Source organism: Liolophura sinensis, chromosome 11 (genome assembly GCF_032854445.1).
Source record: "Liolophura sinensis isolate JHLJ2023 chromosome 11, CUHK_Ljap_v2, whole genome shotgun sequence".
Taxonomy (NCBI): Eukaryota; Metazoa; Mollusca; class Polyplacophora; order Chitonida; family Chitonidae; genus Liolophura; species Liolophura sinensis.
Genome location: NC_088305.1, coordinates 13,867,489 through 13,887,748, shown reverse-complemented (window position 1 = coordinate 13,887,748; position 20,260 = coordinate 13,867,489). Strand labels below are relative to the sequence as shown.

General features: G+C 38.8%; 1 protein-coding gene across 1 annotated transcript in view; it reads left to right on the top strand.

The window, feature by feature from the left end:
* LOC135478101 (uncharacterized) overlaps window positions 1-20,260 on the top strand; it is a 90,008-nt gene that overhangs the window by 25,622 nt on the left and 44,126 nt on the right. The window contains exons 29-49 of the mRNA XM_064758372.1: window positions 101-217; window positions 1,376-1,507; window positions 2,063-2,179; window positions 3,921-4,174; window positions 4,471-4,624; window positions 5,295-5,357; window positions 6,178-6,446; window positions 6,621-6,771; window positions 7,183-7,203; window positions 7,875-8,024; window positions 8,456-8,599; window positions 10,148-10,315; window positions 10,789-10,818; window positions 12,012-12,250; window positions 13,866-13,977; window positions 15,250-15,369; window positions 16,603-16,856; window positions 17,560-17,695; window positions 18,086-18,226; window positions 18,746-18,999; window positions 19,458-19,623. Coding sequence (XP_064614442.1) covers window positions 101-217; window positions 1,376-1,507; window positions 2,063-2,179; window positions 3,921-4,174; window positions 4,471-4,624; window positions 5,295-5,357; window positions 6,178-6,446; window positions 6,621-6,771; window positions 7,183-7,203; window positions 7,875-8,024; window positions 8,456-8,599; window positions 10,148-10,315; window positions 10,789-10,818; window positions 12,012-12,250; window positions 13,866-13,977; window positions 15,250-15,369; window positions 16,603-16,856; window positions 17,560-17,695; window positions 18,086-18,226; window positions 18,746-18,999; window positions 19,458-19,623 — 3,192 coding nt within the window. The remainder of the gene's footprint in view (window positions 1-100; window positions 218-1,375; window positions 1,508-2,062; window positions 2,180-3,920; window positions 4,175-4,470; window positions 4,625-5,294; window positions 5,358-6,177; window positions 6,447-6,620; window positions 6,772-7,182; window positions 7,204-7,874; window positions 8,025-8,455; window positions 8,600-10,147; window positions 10,316-10,788; window positions 10,819-12,011; window positions 12,251-13,865; window positions 13,978-15,249; window positions 15,370-16,602; window positions 16,857-17,559; window positions 17,696-18,085; window positions 18,227-18,745; window positions 19,000-19,457; window positions 19,624-20,260) is intronic.

Sequence of the window (20,260 nt, the reverse complement as noted above, 5' to 3'; positions counted from 1 at the left end):
TCTCCTATGATAAATACCTGCGTTTGATTGTTCTGACAATCGGTAAGCTAATGATTCATTGCGTACACATTTTCTCACTGGATCCTTGCTCAAATTGCAGCTGGTCCGTGTGAAGCTGGAGAGTTCCAGTGTGTGGACAAACACTTCTGTATCTCAGAAGACTACCTGTGTGATAAGAACGTGGACTGTTTGGACGGCAGTGACGAGTGGGCATGCGGTGAGTTCCACCTACTATATCTATGGAAATACTCATTCAGGATTGTTATACATCGTAATGTGTACAGCTGTAAATAATGGGTCATGCGTGTATTTCTTGTCTCTGTAATGTAGTAGTCCGTGTTTAGTGCAAGTTAAAGTTTTAGGAGTTTCCGTTGTTTAGGATTATTTTCGTTGTTGTTGTTTTATTTTTTTTTCAAACAAACATTTGGCGTTTGACATTTGGCGACAAGGATGACAGTCAGGTTAGCACCCAGGATATAGAACGTATAAAATATAGCAATAGGGTTCTGCAGTTTTGTAAATTTCTGTCAAACACCGTGCAATTGTTTTTCTGTCGTTTGAAATGTTCTTTTTGTGAAAAGTTTAACTTGATAAGAATGTAAACAATTCAACGTCATATTATATATTTGTGTTTTATCCCTTAGTTAACACGAAAAATAAGCTAGTTTAACACCAGTGCTGGAGATCGTAAATAAATGTGTAAGTGTCCTAAGGTCAATGGATCATGGTTAAAATAAGTGCTACCTTTCCAGAGTGAAGCGTTACATATCCACTGGTAACTTGTTGCAGCAAGGAATCCTTACATTGTTACATTGTTACATGGTGACCAATCCTGTTTGAGTTCCGTTGGAGCACTCGGTTTGATCCAGTCCAGATCCAAACGCATGACTACCACGATCACTCGAATCAAAACTGAAAACAATAGAATGTTTTTAAAAGACTTCGTGATTTGCAAGTTGTTCGTGACAAGTTGTTTAGCGTGCTACATTAGCGTTGAGGTTGAAAAGCATCTCAGCTATGCGATTGTTTTGTGTTCAGGCGCAGCCCATGCGGGAGCCCTTTCCGGTAGTACTTAGAAAATTGTGGCAACAACCTGCGGATGGTCGTGGGTTTCCCTCGGGCTCTGGTCGGTTTCCTCTCGCCATTATGGCAGCCGCCAAAGGTGGAATATTCTAGAGTATAGCGTAAAATAACAATCACATAAATAAATAAATCTTTCTCCAACCTCAGCTTTAGTGTTGTCGATCTCTCTCTCGACATTGTTCCTATCATCTGGTAGTTTAATAAATTCTTAGTCACAGTGTAGTGATTCGTTACTACATGTCCCTTGGTCTTTCCTTGCAAATCGCTAAAATTTTTCATTTTCTCCTTTCAGAAGCGACTGCACCACCGTGCGGTTTGCACCAATTCTCTTGCGACTCAGGCGAGTGCATTCCAATGGAATACTACTGCGATGGAACCCAAGATTGTGGCGAAATGGACGATTCAGACGAGGCTCACTGCAAAGGTATAATTTCGGGAACAACTCAGGGATTTGAATTGATATCACATCATGCAGTACTCATATTTTATTCGTTTTTAATCTCTGACTACATTTTAAACATGTTATAATTTCTTTTCTTTTCTAGGTGATTTTCTATCTATGTATATACAATCTTTTTGTCTAACTGATGATTGTATTGTGTTATATTCTTTGGCGTGAAAATCGGTTTTGGGGTTACTCACGCGAGATCTACTTTGGATATAGACCAGCACTAAATTAATGCAAATTAGATTTTCTGTAAGGGTTTGAGAGAAAATTCCAGGATAGGAAATCCAAACCCATAACAAATGACACCGTTTGAAACAAAAACTAAGACCTGATATCTTCGTATCTTCGGATTTTCGGAACTTCATACAAGACTATTTCCACCGATGGCACGGTATGATTCAGTAGATTTAGGATCTCTGGTCTTTCTGATCCTATAACCTACAACACTGAAATATCCAGTAAAGAACTTCCATGTAGTCTTAACCTGTTCGTCACTTCAACACCTAACGCCTTTGCTTTTTTACCCGATAGGACCTTGTACAGATGGATACTTCAGCTGTAATATGACATCCATTAAGGCTTGCTGGCCTGACAGTCTCAAGTGCGATGGCCACGACGACTGTGGTAATGGACTAGACGAGGAAGGCTGTAAGTGTCTTATCTTTAGTTACGGTATTGAAAGCAGCAACAGAAAACAGACTCAGTGACTCAATATTACAATGTAAAAAATGCTTTATATCTAAAATGAGACGTACAGTTTTACAGACAGTTCAACAACAACAACATAAACATACACATCAGTATTACCGGTCTTTACAAGTTTCCAGTTCACCTTTGCATCCCAAGGAATGTATTCCAGGAAATCCAACGTAAAGACCATGGGATAAACACACAATTCACACAAGTCACAAATTGTCCTAGACAGGTACTTCGCCAGGTTAGCGAACACGAACACAGAACACAGGTTACACAGAACTGGAACAGTCAAGCCTTTGAATGACGTCACACCCGCAGAGCACAACACAGGGTAAATACAGGCATGGAGGTATAATCCACTTCAGATCAGTCACAGCTCCCGCAGAAGCTCACAAACGAGCCGTTCAGAGACGTAGAGTAATGTCACCTTGTGGCAGAACGAACGTCCTTTGCAAAACTGAAAACTTCAGTTTAGAGTCCTTGACGACCTTGTCGGTCAGGTGAGGTCAGCGTGTTAAACAAATTACACAGTCCACACTGTATAATCATAATAAAGATCCGAACACCAATAAACGTGACTTCCGCAGAAATTCACATAAACCAGACATCAGTACAACTGTGGTACACAAACGGTGCCGGCATAGAAATCTGTCCTCACAAACGAAACTGGCATCACCAGCTCATATCAATATAATGGACTCGATACGAGAGCGTCGCACACTCTTCTGGCTCCCAGTGGATGCCGCAAAAATACCTCCCCTCTGCACAGAAAACACGGCTTATATACGTGCCAGGTGGATTCAACTATTTTTAAACACAGAGTTTAACAGCCAATGAACAGCCAGTTAAATAAACAGAGCATTGAACAAGGTGCTTTCCATCAGGTCCGCGCTGTACATATATAACAGGGCCTGTTATGGTTTCACAAAGGTCCGCAGATTAACAGTACATGAAGGCGTTAAATAGTCATACATAACACTTTCCACTGCCATTTGTTATTACTTTATCTTTACCCCCATTTAAAGCGGTTATGGTGCAACCGTTTTTCTGCCTGTTGGTTTATGTGTCAGCTTTTCACGAAAAGCTACACGCGGAGTTAGATGAAAATTTTGAATATTGCTGTTGATTCAGCTTAGGATTTGTCTATAAAGTTGTTTATGCATTGTGCCAACATAGTGATCATGTATGAAAGATTTGATTTCACATTATTTACCTATATATTTAGGGATTACGCTCGGTCCTCTTGGGACGGGCACTGTAACGATTATTTGATTTGTGAGAAGATCTTACCAATATTTTGACTGTCGCTTTAAATTAAAAATGGATTTGTCAAGTTCGTAGCGAGGGACAGCGGTCCCCCGACTGTTTACCAGTTTGCCTCGAGTGTTACGCGTGAAATAGTGACAGTGAAATATTCCTGACAACCGCCAGACATCAATAAACAGGTAATCAAATGGCAATCATCGGTGCCACCATTGTGAGGAGTTTGGAAGTGTTTCAGAAAACTACAGCTGCTAAAACCTGAACATGATTTTTTCTACCCCGCGAAAAATGAAAAAACAAAAAATGTCGGAACAGAGGGACGGCAGTAGCCATCCACAAACAATAAATAGTGAAATAAAAATATTTCTGCTATATTCTGCCTATTACATGATTAACACGGGATTTGAGGGGATTTGACTTACCTTGACAGGTGCATGCGATGCTTTTGATATGGATTCATCAAGTGCTTACATCGAAGTGACGTCATCAACCGGAGCCAGTGCCGCCGGAGCTCTAGAGGGTTCCGGACAGTCGTATGTGGATTACGATAGTGTCAAACCCACTCTGGATATCACATTCAAGGGCATTAAAAACGTCAGGACAACTCGTGTCGTCCTGCAAGTTTCCAGCGCTGCAAGCGTGACCGTCACAATCAATCCCGATGGCAACAACCCATTTGATCAGGTAACATTGTTACTTTCAGCAAAATATTACCTTACTGTACTGGCAAGATATGGAACGAGTGTAACACAAAGTCTAGTGATGGAAAAATTGGCCGAGACTTCTCTGAGTTTCGAACCATCATGAGCAGTGTCCGAGTAACAGATCCACCCATTTGTTCAAGCCACGGTGGGACACTCCTTGGTCATGCAGTGCCTAGGTGATGGGTTGACGCCCATCAGTAATTATTTTTTAAGACATAACCACCAACGGTTAAAACACTTTTCAGATTATATTTATATATATTTTTTTTTCATCAGAAATATGACGGAGAGAATGGTGTTGTTATGGTTGACATGGAGCTTCAAGGAAGAGGTACAAACATTATTCGAATTACTGCAGAAAAGGATTCACCTACTGCGGCAGTCATCTACGAAAGTCTCCTGGTCGCAGCTTGCTTCGACGTTGTGGAAGGTAAGAGGGCTTTGTCCAAACTCAGTTAATGTTTCTCTCTGGTTAGGTCTCCTCTGCCCCGCACAGAGAGGAATCGTGGCAGTTAATGCCTCTCTTCTGGTTAGACCCCCCTCCCCCTTACACGGAGAGGAATACCTCTCCTTTGGTTTGGTCTCCCTTGACTAGACTGTGTCGTTCTTTAAATGCGATTTTTTTAGACACCTATTGTCAATGACAGAGCATATCATTGCATAATGTTGTCCGTCCGTCTGCCATATTGCTTGGCTGTCCGGACGTTCCCTTTCCCGTTTTTAAGATTTCGATGATTTTAAAAACACTCTACCACAGACTAGCCCCAAATCGGTTAGTCTGTGCTACTAACGCGAGTACCACAGGTATCATCACTAAGAATCAGAGATGGTACTGGTGGAGAACACTCACAGCCACACGTACATGTACAAGCAAATTATTATTATGTCTAAAGTATTCAACTATTGCGTTGTTTTCTTCGCTGGAACTGGTCAAAAGTGGCTATTTTCTGTGTTATATAAAAGACGGGAAGCTTGGAGACTCGCATGTCAGTGTTGGTACAACCGTGTTAGTGTCTTAACGCAGTTTAAGTGAGACACGTGTTCCGTTTTCTGAGTGTATTTCCGTGAATATAATTCAACGTATTTCTTGTTTGTCCCAGAACCATCGACCACAGCCGCCTCACCCGGTACAACGCTTATTACGACTACACCAATGCCTTTAAGTAAGTGATTTCCTCTTACTATACCACTCACTAATTGTAAATATAAATAATGTAGTGTTAAGTCAGGTAATACGTGAGTGCCGAACCTGCACGGTGAACACAGGCTGTGAACATTTACTCTTACAAAAAGCATTGATTTTAAGGTGTGTTTGTATGTTAAATATGATGACAACACAATATTTTGAGTAATTTTAGACCGGTGACGTCTAATAAATTGTAATTAACATCACTAACATTTTTTTACGTAATTCTGCTTATGCCATGGTGCTAGGTTTAGAGTGCTACTATTTATGTATTTACATGCAAAGTTAGAATAAAACCCCGACAGGGATAAATTGACAGGAGGCTGTATTTCACCGTGCGACCATTTGCCATCTTTCACACTGTCGTTTCCTTTTTTACTCTCTGTGCTGTACGTCTTTAAATATATTGAATAATTGGGTATCGTCTCAGGTGATGTACTAGAGATGCCACTGGTCATTACGATCGAAATGGGAACACTGTTTTGCTGTTTGTCTTTTTCCTTTCTGGCTAAAAGTGTACTGTGGCTAGTTTACCCATTTTACGGATGTCACGTCCTGTTCGTCACAACCTGGAAATGAAAACATTGTTTTCCTCCATGCGTTTTTGTCCGCCAGACTGAGCCCACTAGGTTTAACACTTTCAACAAATTGAAAGATTGTTTTTTGTGTGTGTATTTATTTTGCATCAGAGTGAGCCTACCTTAGCTGTAGACTGTTTTGACTCGACATACCGTTGTCATTTCCCGTACTTCGTATGAAAAATGAAAGTTTTATTTAGTTGCTTGTATGTTTTTCAGAATGCGAGGGAGATAACCCGGGACAGATGATGACCACTGTCGGCTACCCGGACCAGTTCCAGCTTGAAGCTGCCGAACCGTCAGAAAACTCTGCACCAGAAAACGCTCTCAAAGGTTCAGGAAAAGACTTCTCAACTGGAGCCGAAGACGCGTTCTTCTCTATCAAGAAAGCAGCCAGATATCTGACCATTTCCTTCATTCTGGACGGCGAAATCAGCGGGTTCACTGTGACCGTGGTGAAGGATGGGGTTGACGAAATAGTCTTCGTGGTTAGTTGTTTTCCACACTTTCTTTGACATTTTGTCACGTGATGTTTATTTATTTATATATTTGATTTTTTTGCGCCTTACTTAGGCTTGACAGCAAAAAAGAGAAAAAACATAAAGAAAATGTTCAGAAACAGTGTGCATTTCTGGCTTCAAAAATGTATCTTGCCCTTACAGGATAATGAGGTGGATTCGTCACAACCCATTCAAGTTAAAAACAAGTATGTGGATCAGACTGCTGACGGCATTACAATCCGAGTGGTCAAAAAGAGCCCTGAGGCTGAGGTTCGATTTTACGATGTTCAGGCGGAAATTTGTGAAATTCCAGGTAAAGTTGGTTTTATCCTTTGTCTTAATAGTTTCTCTGTTTTATATTTCTCTTTTACGTCGACTTATTCTTGTGAAAGTCAGCATTCATACAATAAATTCTTTGCGTTCAAATTATCGGTAAAGTTTATGAGAGTTTAGAAATAAGTTTCTGTAACGTACCTTAACTGTAAAATGTTTCCATAAACACGAGACGATTTTTAATGATTTTTTTAGTGCAAATGCCTTTGTCGTTCTAACTGGCAAAGCCATAAGCAAAAGATCGAAATTGCAATTACAGTGTCGTCTCCAACATCTGTAACAGTTACATGCTGAATTTGATCGATAGAAAATTATCGATTATGAAAATGTCGATAAGTACATACTAAGGTAAGAGCTAAATGAAACATGCTGATTTTCTTGTTTTCTTCAGGGACAGAGCCAACCACGACAGGTGAGTCATTTCCCCAACAGTGTACACATGTATATAGTATGAAATGCATCACTGTAGCGTGCACAGGGATATGAAGTGTGACTGTTGTGTTCAGATACTTTTCAAGATTTCCTGCGCTTTTTCCAAGCTCACCAGTAATAGCATTCATTTTTCTTAGCCCTTTTAATTTCTCACGTCATTCAAAGGTTTTTGGTCGTGCTTGAAAAAAAAGATATTAGCTCGATGAAAAACTCCTTGCAGTTGGAAACACTCTTAGTTGTTTTCAAGTAGTTAGACCAAACCCGTTTTATTTCTGTTTTTAGTATTTTGGAAACCTGCATCGCCCCTGGGCTGAATTGTAAATTCAAAGCAGTAGCTTTCCAAATGGTATCGAATCATAACGTATAGGACGAGATAGTAATGTCCTGTACATATATATATTTGTCTCAAACCTTAAACAGGTTCAGACGAACAAAAACACAGTAAAAATATACAAGTAAATACCGAATCAATTTTCATTTTAAAAAATTTGGAAGTTACTTTGTGAGTATCCAAAAATATAGTTGGCTTTTCCCTGGTAATATTTTCATTTGAAAATCATTCGATCTCTTATCCGCAAAGACCAGTAAAAAATTGGATAGGTCATAACTGCGTGTTAATTTTGACCCCCCACACGTCGCTTTTCCTTCTAGAAACACCGCCCACGACACCTCCAGTATGCACTGATAACAATGAATTCCTTTGTTCGGACGGCACGTGTATTCTTCAAACACAGCTCTGCGACATGGTCTGTGATTGCCATGGAAATCCAGACTGTGAGGACGAAAACCGCCTCGACTGCAGTACGTTAGGATTTTGTTCATCCATGACATCCATGTAACGCCACTCACTAAGTCTTACTTCGCAGTAAAAAGACACCTACATGTACACTCTTCCATTGTATTATTGGCAAAATTTATAATAACACAAGTTTGATCTGTAAACTGAAGCACAAAAAAAGGCAGAAATGAAATTTTGCAATTACTTTTCATAAATTTCTATACAAATATTTTTTTCCCTATATTCAGAGGGATAAGGACTGCATGACCTTCCCAACAAATCGCCATTCAAAAGTTGCCACCGCTAAAGAAAACACTTCTCTGAAGAATTTGTTGAGCAGATATCTCTGGTAGCTTTAAGTTCAAAGTTTCATCTATGTTTTTTATATGCAGTAGTTGACTGCTCAAAGTTAAGTTGGACGAGACTCAAGATGCGTTTACTTTTGTTAACACAGCAAAAAAAGAGTGTCAGCCCGATTATACTAAGTTGCCGGGTTGTACAATCATGTACGAGGTAACGGAATGCATGCCAAATACAACGATATGCGATGGGCAGGTCGATTGTGACAATGGGGAGGACGAAGCTGAAGCCTTGTGTGGTATGACGTCACCACATCGGCACTTATAACAGTGCTCTGTGTAGATAATGTCCCATGTATAAACACCTTATCTCCAAAAATTTGTTGTGTTTTCTTGCATGAAACTTTTGGTGGAAAGACATTTTATGAAACAAGTGTAGGAATTGCATTCCTTATGAGTTGGTTGCGCATATATAAAAGAAAACAATGTGAAAGCTCACCTTATCCTTACAATACCTCTCTCCGCGAAGATCTGGTGACGCAAATATCACTACATAGGGCGCCAGAAATTAATACCCATGATATCGCTGTAGACATGAATTCGCAGTCTACCAAAAATTACGTTTTCCAGTTGTTTTTTTTTTTTTTGCGGGCTTATTCAAACAACTGCTTAAAGCCTCGCTAAGCGCCGGTGTAACAACAAAACGATATCAGCGTCACCTTGGTTGTGGGTGTTTACAGTTACGTTAACCCTCAATTATTACCCGCTTACCATCTCTTGTATATGCAGTTATCAACACCTTGTTCATTTTCTCCCAGCCCCCCCCCCCCCCCCCCGCACACACACACACTCCTCCTGTATACACACACACCCACACAGTCACTTATCAGGTATTTGTGATAAAAGATACTGTAAGTTTCATCAAGGTGTTTCAAAGAATTCTGCTTAACCTGAAAGCGTTGTTATAAAACTTGGGTGTTTGGGGTGTGTGCCTTGTTTGTTTTATTTTTTCACTTGTGATGAGAAATGGAAAACGATAGACTTTTATAGCTGCATCTCATGGCAGATTGAGAATATTTTCGAGCAATCCTGAGCCCTATAGATTTGTAGGTAAAACTGGCATGTTTTGTTTATTGTAGAGTATGCAAACATTCGGCACTTGAATGCTTGATAGTTTAAATGCTTTGTTTTTAATCTCCAATACTTCCGCCCTAATCAGAACGTATTCATGTTTGACATTAACCACAATCCGGCCACAAAGGATTTAAATACTATGACAAAATTTTTAAAAATTCGTATAAATATGTATAAATTGTGATATTTCTAAATAATAGAAACAAATCAAAAGTCTCTTAACGATTAATACAAAACGTTTATTAGAAGATTCCTCAAACAGCAGTCATGTGCTGTTCTTTACAAATTATACCTATTAGAAACCACATTTATCTTCGGGTGAGGGTTTGCATTTAAATCATTTGTTTATTGCTTGACACAAATATCTATTTTTATGTGAATTTTTTCTTTCATTGGAAATGTATATTGTGGGATGATATCTGATGTTTATGAATTCTATTTTTGGTGTTATTTTAAACACATTTAAATACATTTTGAATTTTCTTTTTTAATTCCATGTATGTCTACGTATTTTATCTGCCTACCTTTAAATTTAATCGTATATTACCCATGTTCTTACTGACTGAATGTCTTCTCAGATGCTTTTTCGATTTGTAAATGACTAATGCTTGGTAATATGGAAATAACAAGACATACCCCTGTCCTCACTACTTTAAATATATGGCTTTCATTATCTAATGCAAGTTTTCACTTGTTAACATTACCACCTGCAGGAACACCAGGGACAACTGCAGGTACGCCAGGTACAACAGCAGGAACACCAGGTACAACTGCAGGAACACCAGGTACAACTGTAGGTACACCAGGTACAACTGCAGGTACACCAGGTACAACTGCAGGAACACCAGGTACAACTGCAGGAACACCAGGGACAACTGAAGGTTTGTTATAAATTCCTTCGGAATGAAGTCTTCATTGCCATGCTTTACAATTCAGTTGGTTTCTGAGAAGGGAAAATGGGCCGTTTAATGTGACTTTTCACATGATGTCGCGTGCAGTGGAATGTCTATATTCGATGTATTTATATTCTGTTGAAAGAAAACTGTCTGCAACGAGGAGCTTATTGACATGCAGTAGTTCATAATGCTTAAATTATACTTTTGAAAAAACTCACCAGAATCTAGGGTGAGCTATTTGCTATTCTCAAGCTGCAGAACAATATATACAAACTTTTTTGTTCTCTTTTAAATTAAAAGTTTCAACCCCTTCCCCATTTAGAAACTTTGAGAACAATTACTTTGTCTTCATCCCACATATGACATGTAAGACATGTCATCACTCGTGCCTTCACTAAATCTAAGCAATGCAAAAACAGAATGTTCTGAAAAGAGAATTTTCTTTTTCATATTTGTAGCAACGACCCCGTCAGTGGCAGCACCAACAGGTAAGTTAATAACATGCCATCTGCAACTTAACAGTCGTGCAAGAGGCGGTCAATCCGCCGTTTAACGCCCTAATACTGTTCCTACCAAATGTACAATTACTTGGTGTCTACACAATTCTCTCTATTGTAATCTAGTTTTTTATCGCCTGCATTTTAATGGCAGCTAGCTTTTATCGTCAACAGTGCACAATAACCGTTTGGTTACTCTATTATTTCGCCTATCTCTCAGTTTTCATCGTCAACAGTCCACTATGACCGTTTGGTTACTCCATTCTTTGGACTGTCTCAATTTTTATCGTCAACAGTCCTCTGTAACCATTTGGTTGTTCCATTCTCTCGGCTGTCTCACCATTTTCATCGTCTACCGTCCGCTATAACCGTTTGGTTACTCCATACTTTCAGTTATCACCCAGTTTTCATCGCCAACAGGCCTCTATAACCTTTTGGTTATTCCATTTTTCGACTATCTCCCAGTTTCCATTGTCAGCAGTGCTCTATGACCTTTTGGTTATATTATATCGCCCCCCCCCCCCACACCTCCCCCCCAGTTTTTCTCACAGTTTTCATCATCTACTGTTATAACCTCTCTATTAAGTAGAATTAATCTACTTCTTAACCTGCTGATTGTCACCTGATTTTTATAAGGCGGTGTTTCCCAATATAGTTTGCCGTCTACTCTCTTCTATCTATCTATCTATGCATCGCAACAGATATCCGTGTCCGAGTTCTCATCCGAATTACGTTCCAGGTCAATAATGGCGAGGCTAATTTCCAAAACAACCTTTAACACAAATCATAAAAGAACGAAGAAAGTATATCAAGTACAACAAAAGGGCGGGATCATGCAAAGAGAAGCAGTCAAATGTTAAACACAGTTAGATGTTTGTACTTAATTAACTATTATAGAGCTAAGATATTATCGTGGCCGAGACCCATGGGTATCTCACCAATACGATCGCTGTGAGTTCAAGTCCAGCTCATACTGACTTCCTCTCCATTCGTACGTGGGAATGTGTGCTAACAATTTGTGAGTTTCCCCCGGGCTCTGTCCCGGTTTCACTTCCACAAAAATGCTGACTTCGGTCGTATAAGTGAAATATTCTTGAGTACGGCGTAAAACACTAATCAAATAAATAGAAATTGTTACTTCATTGTTCCATGGCATTAACAATTTTATTGATTCTGTTTACCAGATTGCGAATCCAATCTTCCTATTACCAGCGCTGTACCCTCTGATGTCGGACAACCGGGACAGAACCCATTTAGTCCAGAACAGAGTGACTTTATTGAGCTGGAGTTCACCAAATTACTTTTTGTACACTCTGTGACAGCAGAGACAAGTGATACATTTACCGTACAGTATAAAGATCCTGCCGGAGCGTGGGTACCATACCAAAGCAAGATCGACGGACAGGATGCACCAAATGGTCAAGTAAGTACACTTTCTAGGGAAACGCGGAACTACTGAGTGAAGGCTGCTGAATAGCGCTTGCTATCTGTGAAAGAAAGAAACAGTTTATTTACATTTGAGACAGACTTTATTCCCGACAGGCAAAATGCTAAATCTTTACACAAAAAACACTGATTCAACACAGAAATGTGTTTTACTCTCTAAAACATTTTACTCTTAAACAGATGAAACACAAACTTGTGTTCAACTAAAATGAGGTAATTTATGCAATACAACACAAAAACTTGTGTATATGTTCATTTCTTCCAACACAAGCCCCTGTGATAATTCAGCACAAGCCCCTGTGATAATTCAACACAAGCCCCTGTGATAATTCAGCACAAGCGCCTGTGATAATTCAGCACAAGCGCCTGTGATAATTCAGCACAAGCCCCTGTGATAATTCAGCATAAGCCCTTGTGATAATTCAATACAAGACCGACTTGTTCAGATATCACATAAGACTTTGTTGGAAATACCACAAGTTTGTGTTCATACAACACGAGTGCTTTTGAGTCTTCGTTGGTTGTTTATTTGCACTACAGTGCATTTTCTTGGAAGTCGGGAGACCTGGGATCAAACCTCGGTCGAGTCATGCCAAACACACAGCACTGAGAGGTTACAGCAAGACAACAGGGCTTGTCGGTATGGTGAAGGTATAATGTGACTGGGATGTCGTGTGTGGTGTCTTCGGCATGATACTTCCGTGGCCGCAACATGGACTAGCCCTGCCACGAGAAGACACAATATATGTAGGCATATTCACACCAGATGACTCTTTCTTCGTCATGTGGCATACGACGATAAACCCCAAGCATACTTTCATTACATTCTCCCCTGTTATATCATTTTGTTCGTAAAAAACATACAGTATATTTAAAATAGAGTATTAGGATAGTACATGGAGGGTAGAACACCAATACAAGAATGCCAGACAAGATTCACCAGAGGGAATAGTAGGATTAAAGGAGAATAAAACACAAACATTGTGCCAAAATGATGAAAGGGCGTCAAAACTTATTTGCAAATATGGTTTTTATTCATTTTTGGAGAAAAGGAAACATATAAATATGATCAAAATTCAGGTTGAAGACATTTTTTACCTGAAAAGACTAAATTTTAATGCAAGTGTATATTATAAGCATCTGTTGTATCCTCATTTATATCATTATTACAACTGACAATTCATATCAAGAGGTGGTCCCAAAGCCCCACCATAAAAAAATAATTGTCAAGTGTCTTTTTCTCTGTAAAGAAAGATCGATAAAATATTGTAAACCACATTAACAACTAACTTTTTGCACTCTTTCATCTGAACTTTGTGTAATTTATTCGCTTTCTTTACTGTTAAAAGTGGAAACAAGTCCACCACTAGGCAGCTGTGCAAATATTCTACCTTCGCTGTGTTGACCGGAACTTTACTGGAAGATAATGTTACCTCGAGTTGATTGTGACAAGTTTATACTTGTCGTGCAACAACAACTACCGCTGTTTATAGTTTTGGTGCATCAACTACCGCTACTCTTATTTTGTACTATGGATTTCTGTAATGGATTTCTCTTTCTTGTGTTCAGTGCCTATTCTTTTCGGTTTTCAGTTTTCACCAGACTCAGGAGGAGAACAAAAATTTGATGTTATACCTTTCATAGCTTCGGCTGTGAGGATATATCCCACGAAGGCCATTACTATTAGCATTCAGGGATGCGAGGGTACGTTTCCTATATTGCCTTAAAAATAGTTTCTTTTTTTTTTTCAATTCGAAATAAAAGTTGAAATAGTGAATTGGCCCTCCTGTGTGATGGCTTAGTATTTACCAGGCAACCTCAGAGAAAGCCCAGACGGTTAAAACTGCGACTGGCAGGCTTTGACCCATGAGGCCGTGGGATCGAACCCACCACTTGTTACTTTGCCTGTGACTTCAAGGCGGGAAATTTTCAAAACATCGACAAAGTGTCGGTGGTAATACTCCCGACATCCCGGTTTCCTCCACCTATAAAAGAATTCGTTGACTACATGTAATAAACTGAGCGACCCCGATGTCTTGAACTTAGAAATTAGAAAAATAAAATAATAAGGCATGTATATAATGTGGTAGAGACACTGTTATCGTGCCATTAGTTGTTAGTCTAGAGTGTTAAAATTCTCGTCTGTGATTCCACGAGACTATGTTTCAAAAATAGCCCTTACATTATTTTTCATACTTAAACGTGTTTTACATTGTCTTAACAGAACCAGTAATTAACTGTCAGCATATGTCTTGTTCAGCTACATGGCTATATAATAATATCAATTGTCTTCTTAAGTTGGAGATCTACCTAATTCTTGTAAACTAAACAGCACGATATGGGAGAGTATAAATCGACTTTTTGTGGAAAACTTAAGTTAAGGTTGATCCGACACTTTTAGACGTGATATTAACATTTTCAATATTTTTCATGTATGACATCTGTGTCTATTTACAGTGACATAAGTGAATTCAAAATTGTTAACGTGTTATTACCTCAGCACATAAAATAACATATTAAACATTGTTTATCTTTCCTACATACATAATACTGTCAATGTATGAATTTCAAACTGAGAAAATAAATGGTAGTAATTTACGACAAACTTTATGTACTTGTTTTACGCCCCTTAACATTGTCATTTTATACTTACATGTATATTCTTTACCAGTGAAGTGATAAAAATATATATTCATATATCGCCATCAATAAGACCGTATAGTTTTTAAACTCTTCCGAATCTTCAGATTCATGACTTTATGAGTGTATTTAAAACTGACACCGAAGTCACGTGTTATGACCAAGTAATTCAGGCTTCTCCTATTGGTAGAACATCAATGTACCCAATTTCACAGTAATATCCCTTACAACCCATGGGTGTACGTTTTACTTATGAACCGCTATTAACCCGCGATACAAACTGCTGTGTTGTTTTTATATTTGCCATCTTAGTTTATTTGTTCTAAATTATTTCAGAACCAGGAACTACTGCCGGAACACCAGGAACAACTGCCGGAACACCAGGAACCACTGCCGGAACACCAGGTACAACTGCAGGAACACCAGGAACAACTGTGGCATCGACGACTCCTTTCCGTATGTTTTTCTTCCAAAAAATAATCATGTAGTCTAGGTGATGCTAGAATGTGATGTAAAAATATCTATATCTAGAAATACAATGACTTCCACAGTACAGAATAACGACAGGTGGCGTTCTCATCGGTTTCCATTACACAAACAGTGTTGCCGGAGATGTCCGTTGGAGTCAGCTGCATGTACATTGTGCATGTACACTGTAGTATTGAAAGGAATTCACAAGGCTATTAGGTGGGAAATAATCCATCGAGTACTGAAGTGAAGCTCAAGCAAAAGTTCCACGAAGCAGCTGAAAATATGACACGAGGTAGAACAGTGAAGAGCAAGTAAGAAAATAGGGGGTTTAGAGAAAAGAAAAAGCATGTGAGAAACAATGAAAGTGGGCGTGGCATCCACTAAAAAAAACAATGCTTTCTAGACACATGTTCCATTTGGGGTTAATTCTCACTCGCCATGTTATGTATGACCTTCCCACACTCAGTGCATTAATAATTACATACACTCCTATGCTATGTTTTTGAAAATAAGTTCACAGAAATGCTCTTCGGTAATTGCACAGCAAACTGACGTCACCAAGTATATACCTGTCATGCATTGTGAGAATTGAGTTTGAATTAAAGGCTAAATGTACAGCATACGCAGGTTAATAATATCTAGAAGGATTGTTCGAGTTGCGTTTTGTGGTATGATTGAACGTTGTATTTGCCACATATAAAGCAAACAGATAACTCTTTCACCAAAAACCACCCGTTTGAAATCTTGTTCGGTGTGCACGAATATGAAATTAAAAATTGGTCGCTTGCACTGACTGGGTGTATTTTATAAGACAGCAAAAACATAAAGTATATGTCAGATTAAAGTCTAATGGACATTGTCTGGGATAGTAGTACGATTTTGTCGTAGAATTTTTTGAACCTAGTAAATTGCATTTGAAACTTTGGATTCTGCGGCGGCCTTTTCTGAACACAGTGGAACCAGCGACGTCACGTCAAGTTTTTGACACTTGACACACAAACTACTAGATGTAATCAATCAAAATGCACAAACACACAGACATATGAGCGCATTCCCAAATGGACCTTGAAATGAACTATGTCATGCCAAAAATATGGACATGAGGTCACGGATATCGTCTAGGTCCCAACAAATCACCATAGAATCGGATGTTTTCAGAGCATTTTATTCTGTTCATTCAATTTTGTGACACTGATCATGTTTTAATATTTCTTGTAGAATGTCCTTCGACTCCATTCAGTCTGAGCAGAGACAACCAGAACCTTTTCACATTGGAAGAGGTTCCTACTAACGACATGTCTGCAATTGAAGAAGTTCTACCAGGAGGCGAGGGTTATGCCGTGAAGGAATTTGTCCTGACTTTGTCTAGTGATGTGGTTTCTCCAGTTATTATGTCTGTTGAACTGGGTGTGGATGGTACTTCTGATACACCAGTGACCGTGACCGTTTTGGATGGAGAGGAGGAAGTACTGGTAAGTTAAATATACCAAGTAGAAATGCCAGGCCTTAATAGATGGCGTATTTGTGTTACACAACCTCTTTGGTCGTACGTGGAAAGGTCTACCAGAACCCTTCGGATGATTTCTCCCACCGTAATGCTGGCCACTATGGTATAAGTGATAACTTACCAAATAAATAAGTAAATAAATAAGCTGTACTGTCTCGTTGTCAGATACCAGTTGGTGTCCTTATGGGATACTGCCTCCAGTAATCACCACCTTTTGTGGCAGGCACCGAAAAACATGCCAGTAGGATATACCATCCCCATGACCCCCCCACCAGCCTCACCCCCCCCCCCTCACCCCCACCTTAACCCCCAAGTCCGCGAGAGCGCGGTTAACAGATTTGTTAAGATCTAGTTTTACAATAAACTGGCTTAAAGACGTTGAGTACAGAACACCTAACAGGACGATAACATTGTAAAATTCTACAAACTTGACGCATGTCTGTTTTTTTGGTCAGTATGAATTGCCGTCCGGGTCTGGTTAATTTTTTCATTTTCCATTTTTACTCCATTCTACTCGTTCAATTAAATCAAACTTCTCCTAACCGGATCTCAGGTGTCATCTAGGAGCAATGTTCGAAGATACGGCACATTCGGAATAGATTACCTTGAAACCAAATGATAAGGAATATTTATCAGCTGTAAAACTTTCTGGACATGCTTACTTTCAGACTAAACCCATCACAGTTCCAGTGGCTGATTCTGGCGTTGAAGAATTCAAGGTTCCCGGAAACAAGGTTCGCGTCATAGTAGAGTCTGCTGAGGCCTTAACTGTTAAAGACTTCGTGGTTACAGTTTGTGGAGAAGGTAAGGGAAATGGATCTTTGGACATATACGTTTCCATGGTGAAGAAAAGTGAAGCCTTTCCTTTTGGGCGACATTTGAAAAGGCCTAATTGTTCCCTATAGAGTGAATTGGAGGCACATTTTATATTTTTGGGAAAACTGTGATATGAAATGAAACCCGAAGCAATGAAATATGAGCATAAAGAAGGTATATACGTATTGGTCTCAGATCATTTGAGCTTTTTTAAGATTTCTTGAACGAGCAAGTAAATTATTGCTATAAAAGATGTGAAAAATTTTGATGTTCTTTCTACCGCATAACCATACAAATCCCAGATTCTAAAGACTCTTTAGAATCTTTCCTTGTGCTTTGAATACTTTTGCATCATTGATCATTCTTCCCAACCATTAGCGCCAACAGAAGGAACACCAGGCACAACTGCAGGTACGCCAGCTACAACAGCAGGTACACCAGGAACAACCGCTGGTACACCAGGAACAACCGCTGGTACACCAGGAACAACGTCAGCAACGCAGCCCACGACACCATACAGTAAGCTTGTCAATGTCCCTTTAATGAAGACTGATAATAAGTTATGTGGCCGTCAGACCATCAACCTGTAAAAACAATATCAAGTAAAATTCCATAAATTAGCATAACAATATCGTATATACATAATGTTAAAAGAAAAGACAACAAATATTATAACCGGAGGTTTTCAGAAAGCGGTATGGAAACTGGTAGCCCCACCAACGTGTGATTAAGTATTCAGACGAGTGTTCGGGTGACGTAAGCTGAAATAGACAAGTGATATATATATATGGTGATATATATATATATATATGGTGAATATATATATATATATATATATATATATATATATATATATATATATATATATATATATATATATATATATATATATATATATATATATATATATATATATATATGTGTGTATGTATATATTCCGTGCTTATTATACTGACACATAGATGATTCCAAAGAATAGCAATATATCTTTTTTTCGTTTTTAAAAGCTGTATTCAACACTTTTTCTTTACTTTTTAGAATGTGACGGGGAAAACATGGAACCTCTTGCTTTGACTGAGGACATGGTATCATACTCGGGTGGAGAGGGCTCCGTGCTTGTCGGAGCTGACGGATGGGCTTCCAATCCTGACGCGTCGGAATCCGTCACAATAACTGCATCTGAAGGGTCTTCTTTTGTCATTTTCAACATCAAATTTGCTGGCACAGCTGACTCAAAAGTCTCATCAGCATTAGTGGACGTCAAGTTTGCTGATGGTAGCCCTGCGAAACAGGTAATTATGCACACATGTAAAGTGGTAAAATTAAATACGACGTTTATAATTTTTTTCCTTTTAACAATTACAGGATTGTTGCATTCTTTTACAGAAATACATGTGTTTATAAACAGCTATTATATTTGTTTAATATAATTTTATCTATTTAAATTCAAAAATAAAACTTAAATTACTTTTCAGCTGTTGACTCTTTGACTTCAGGTTTTGAGGTGACTTCATTTCCTATCTGCGCATTCCCGTTTCAAACGCCTCAAAACCTCAAGCGGTTTTACAGCCTTAAACATGAAGTTTTACAGCATAAATACAACGGAATAAAGACAAAAACAAGTTGTGATGATGCCACTGACATGAATACAAATTAAAAGTAAAGACATGTGTTCTTATAATGTACACGTCTTGTTGTGATATAGCACACATATATTATTGTTATAATGTACACATATATTGTTATATAGTTCACAGTTAATGTGGATCTGCCGGATGGCGATTCTGTGTATACCGAAGAACTTACTCCTTTCTTAACGGAAGTTGCTTCCGTCACTGTGACTCCACTGGATGGTACTAGAAATGGAAATAACGCCCTTGTACTCAAGCTGGACATCAGCGGTTGCTTGGAACTCGGTAAGAATGGACAGCGGTAGAAAAACAGAAAGTTTCATTCAAGGTGTATCCTGTTGACAAGGAATTGCTTGTTTCGACTGAATATGAAAATTTCGTGATGGTTTACATTAGTGATTGCTCGGGTTTTACTTTCCATTTGTCGACTTTTACGCAGTAGTTACGTGCCACAAAGTCTATGTGATAATCATGCTAGCATGGCCAGTAAAATCATCAGTTTTTACTTTTGCCTGTTTTGGAATTATATTTTCAAAACTCATTTGAAAATGACATAATTATAAGTAGGAACTTACGAATACTCCTTACAGCGCATGCTTCGTTCTCTACGCATGTTTCACACCACTGCCACAACTAGCTAAATTTGTACAGAAATTTTTAACAATATTTTTAACAATATATATTCTCTTCATCTAAAGTGTGCACAGCATGAATCTAACCAACAGCTGAAATAATTTTATTGGTGAATGCTGATTAAATAGTCCCGCGCGGAGGCAGTGATGTAAAGCAAGCTGAGAAAGCGGCACATGCGCTGCAAGGAGTATGCTTTACGAGAAGAATGAAGCGGAGGTTGCATTTAAAAACTTGTGGCAGAACAAACACGGACTAAGCAATAATTTCTCATTGAACAGGTATTGTGCAA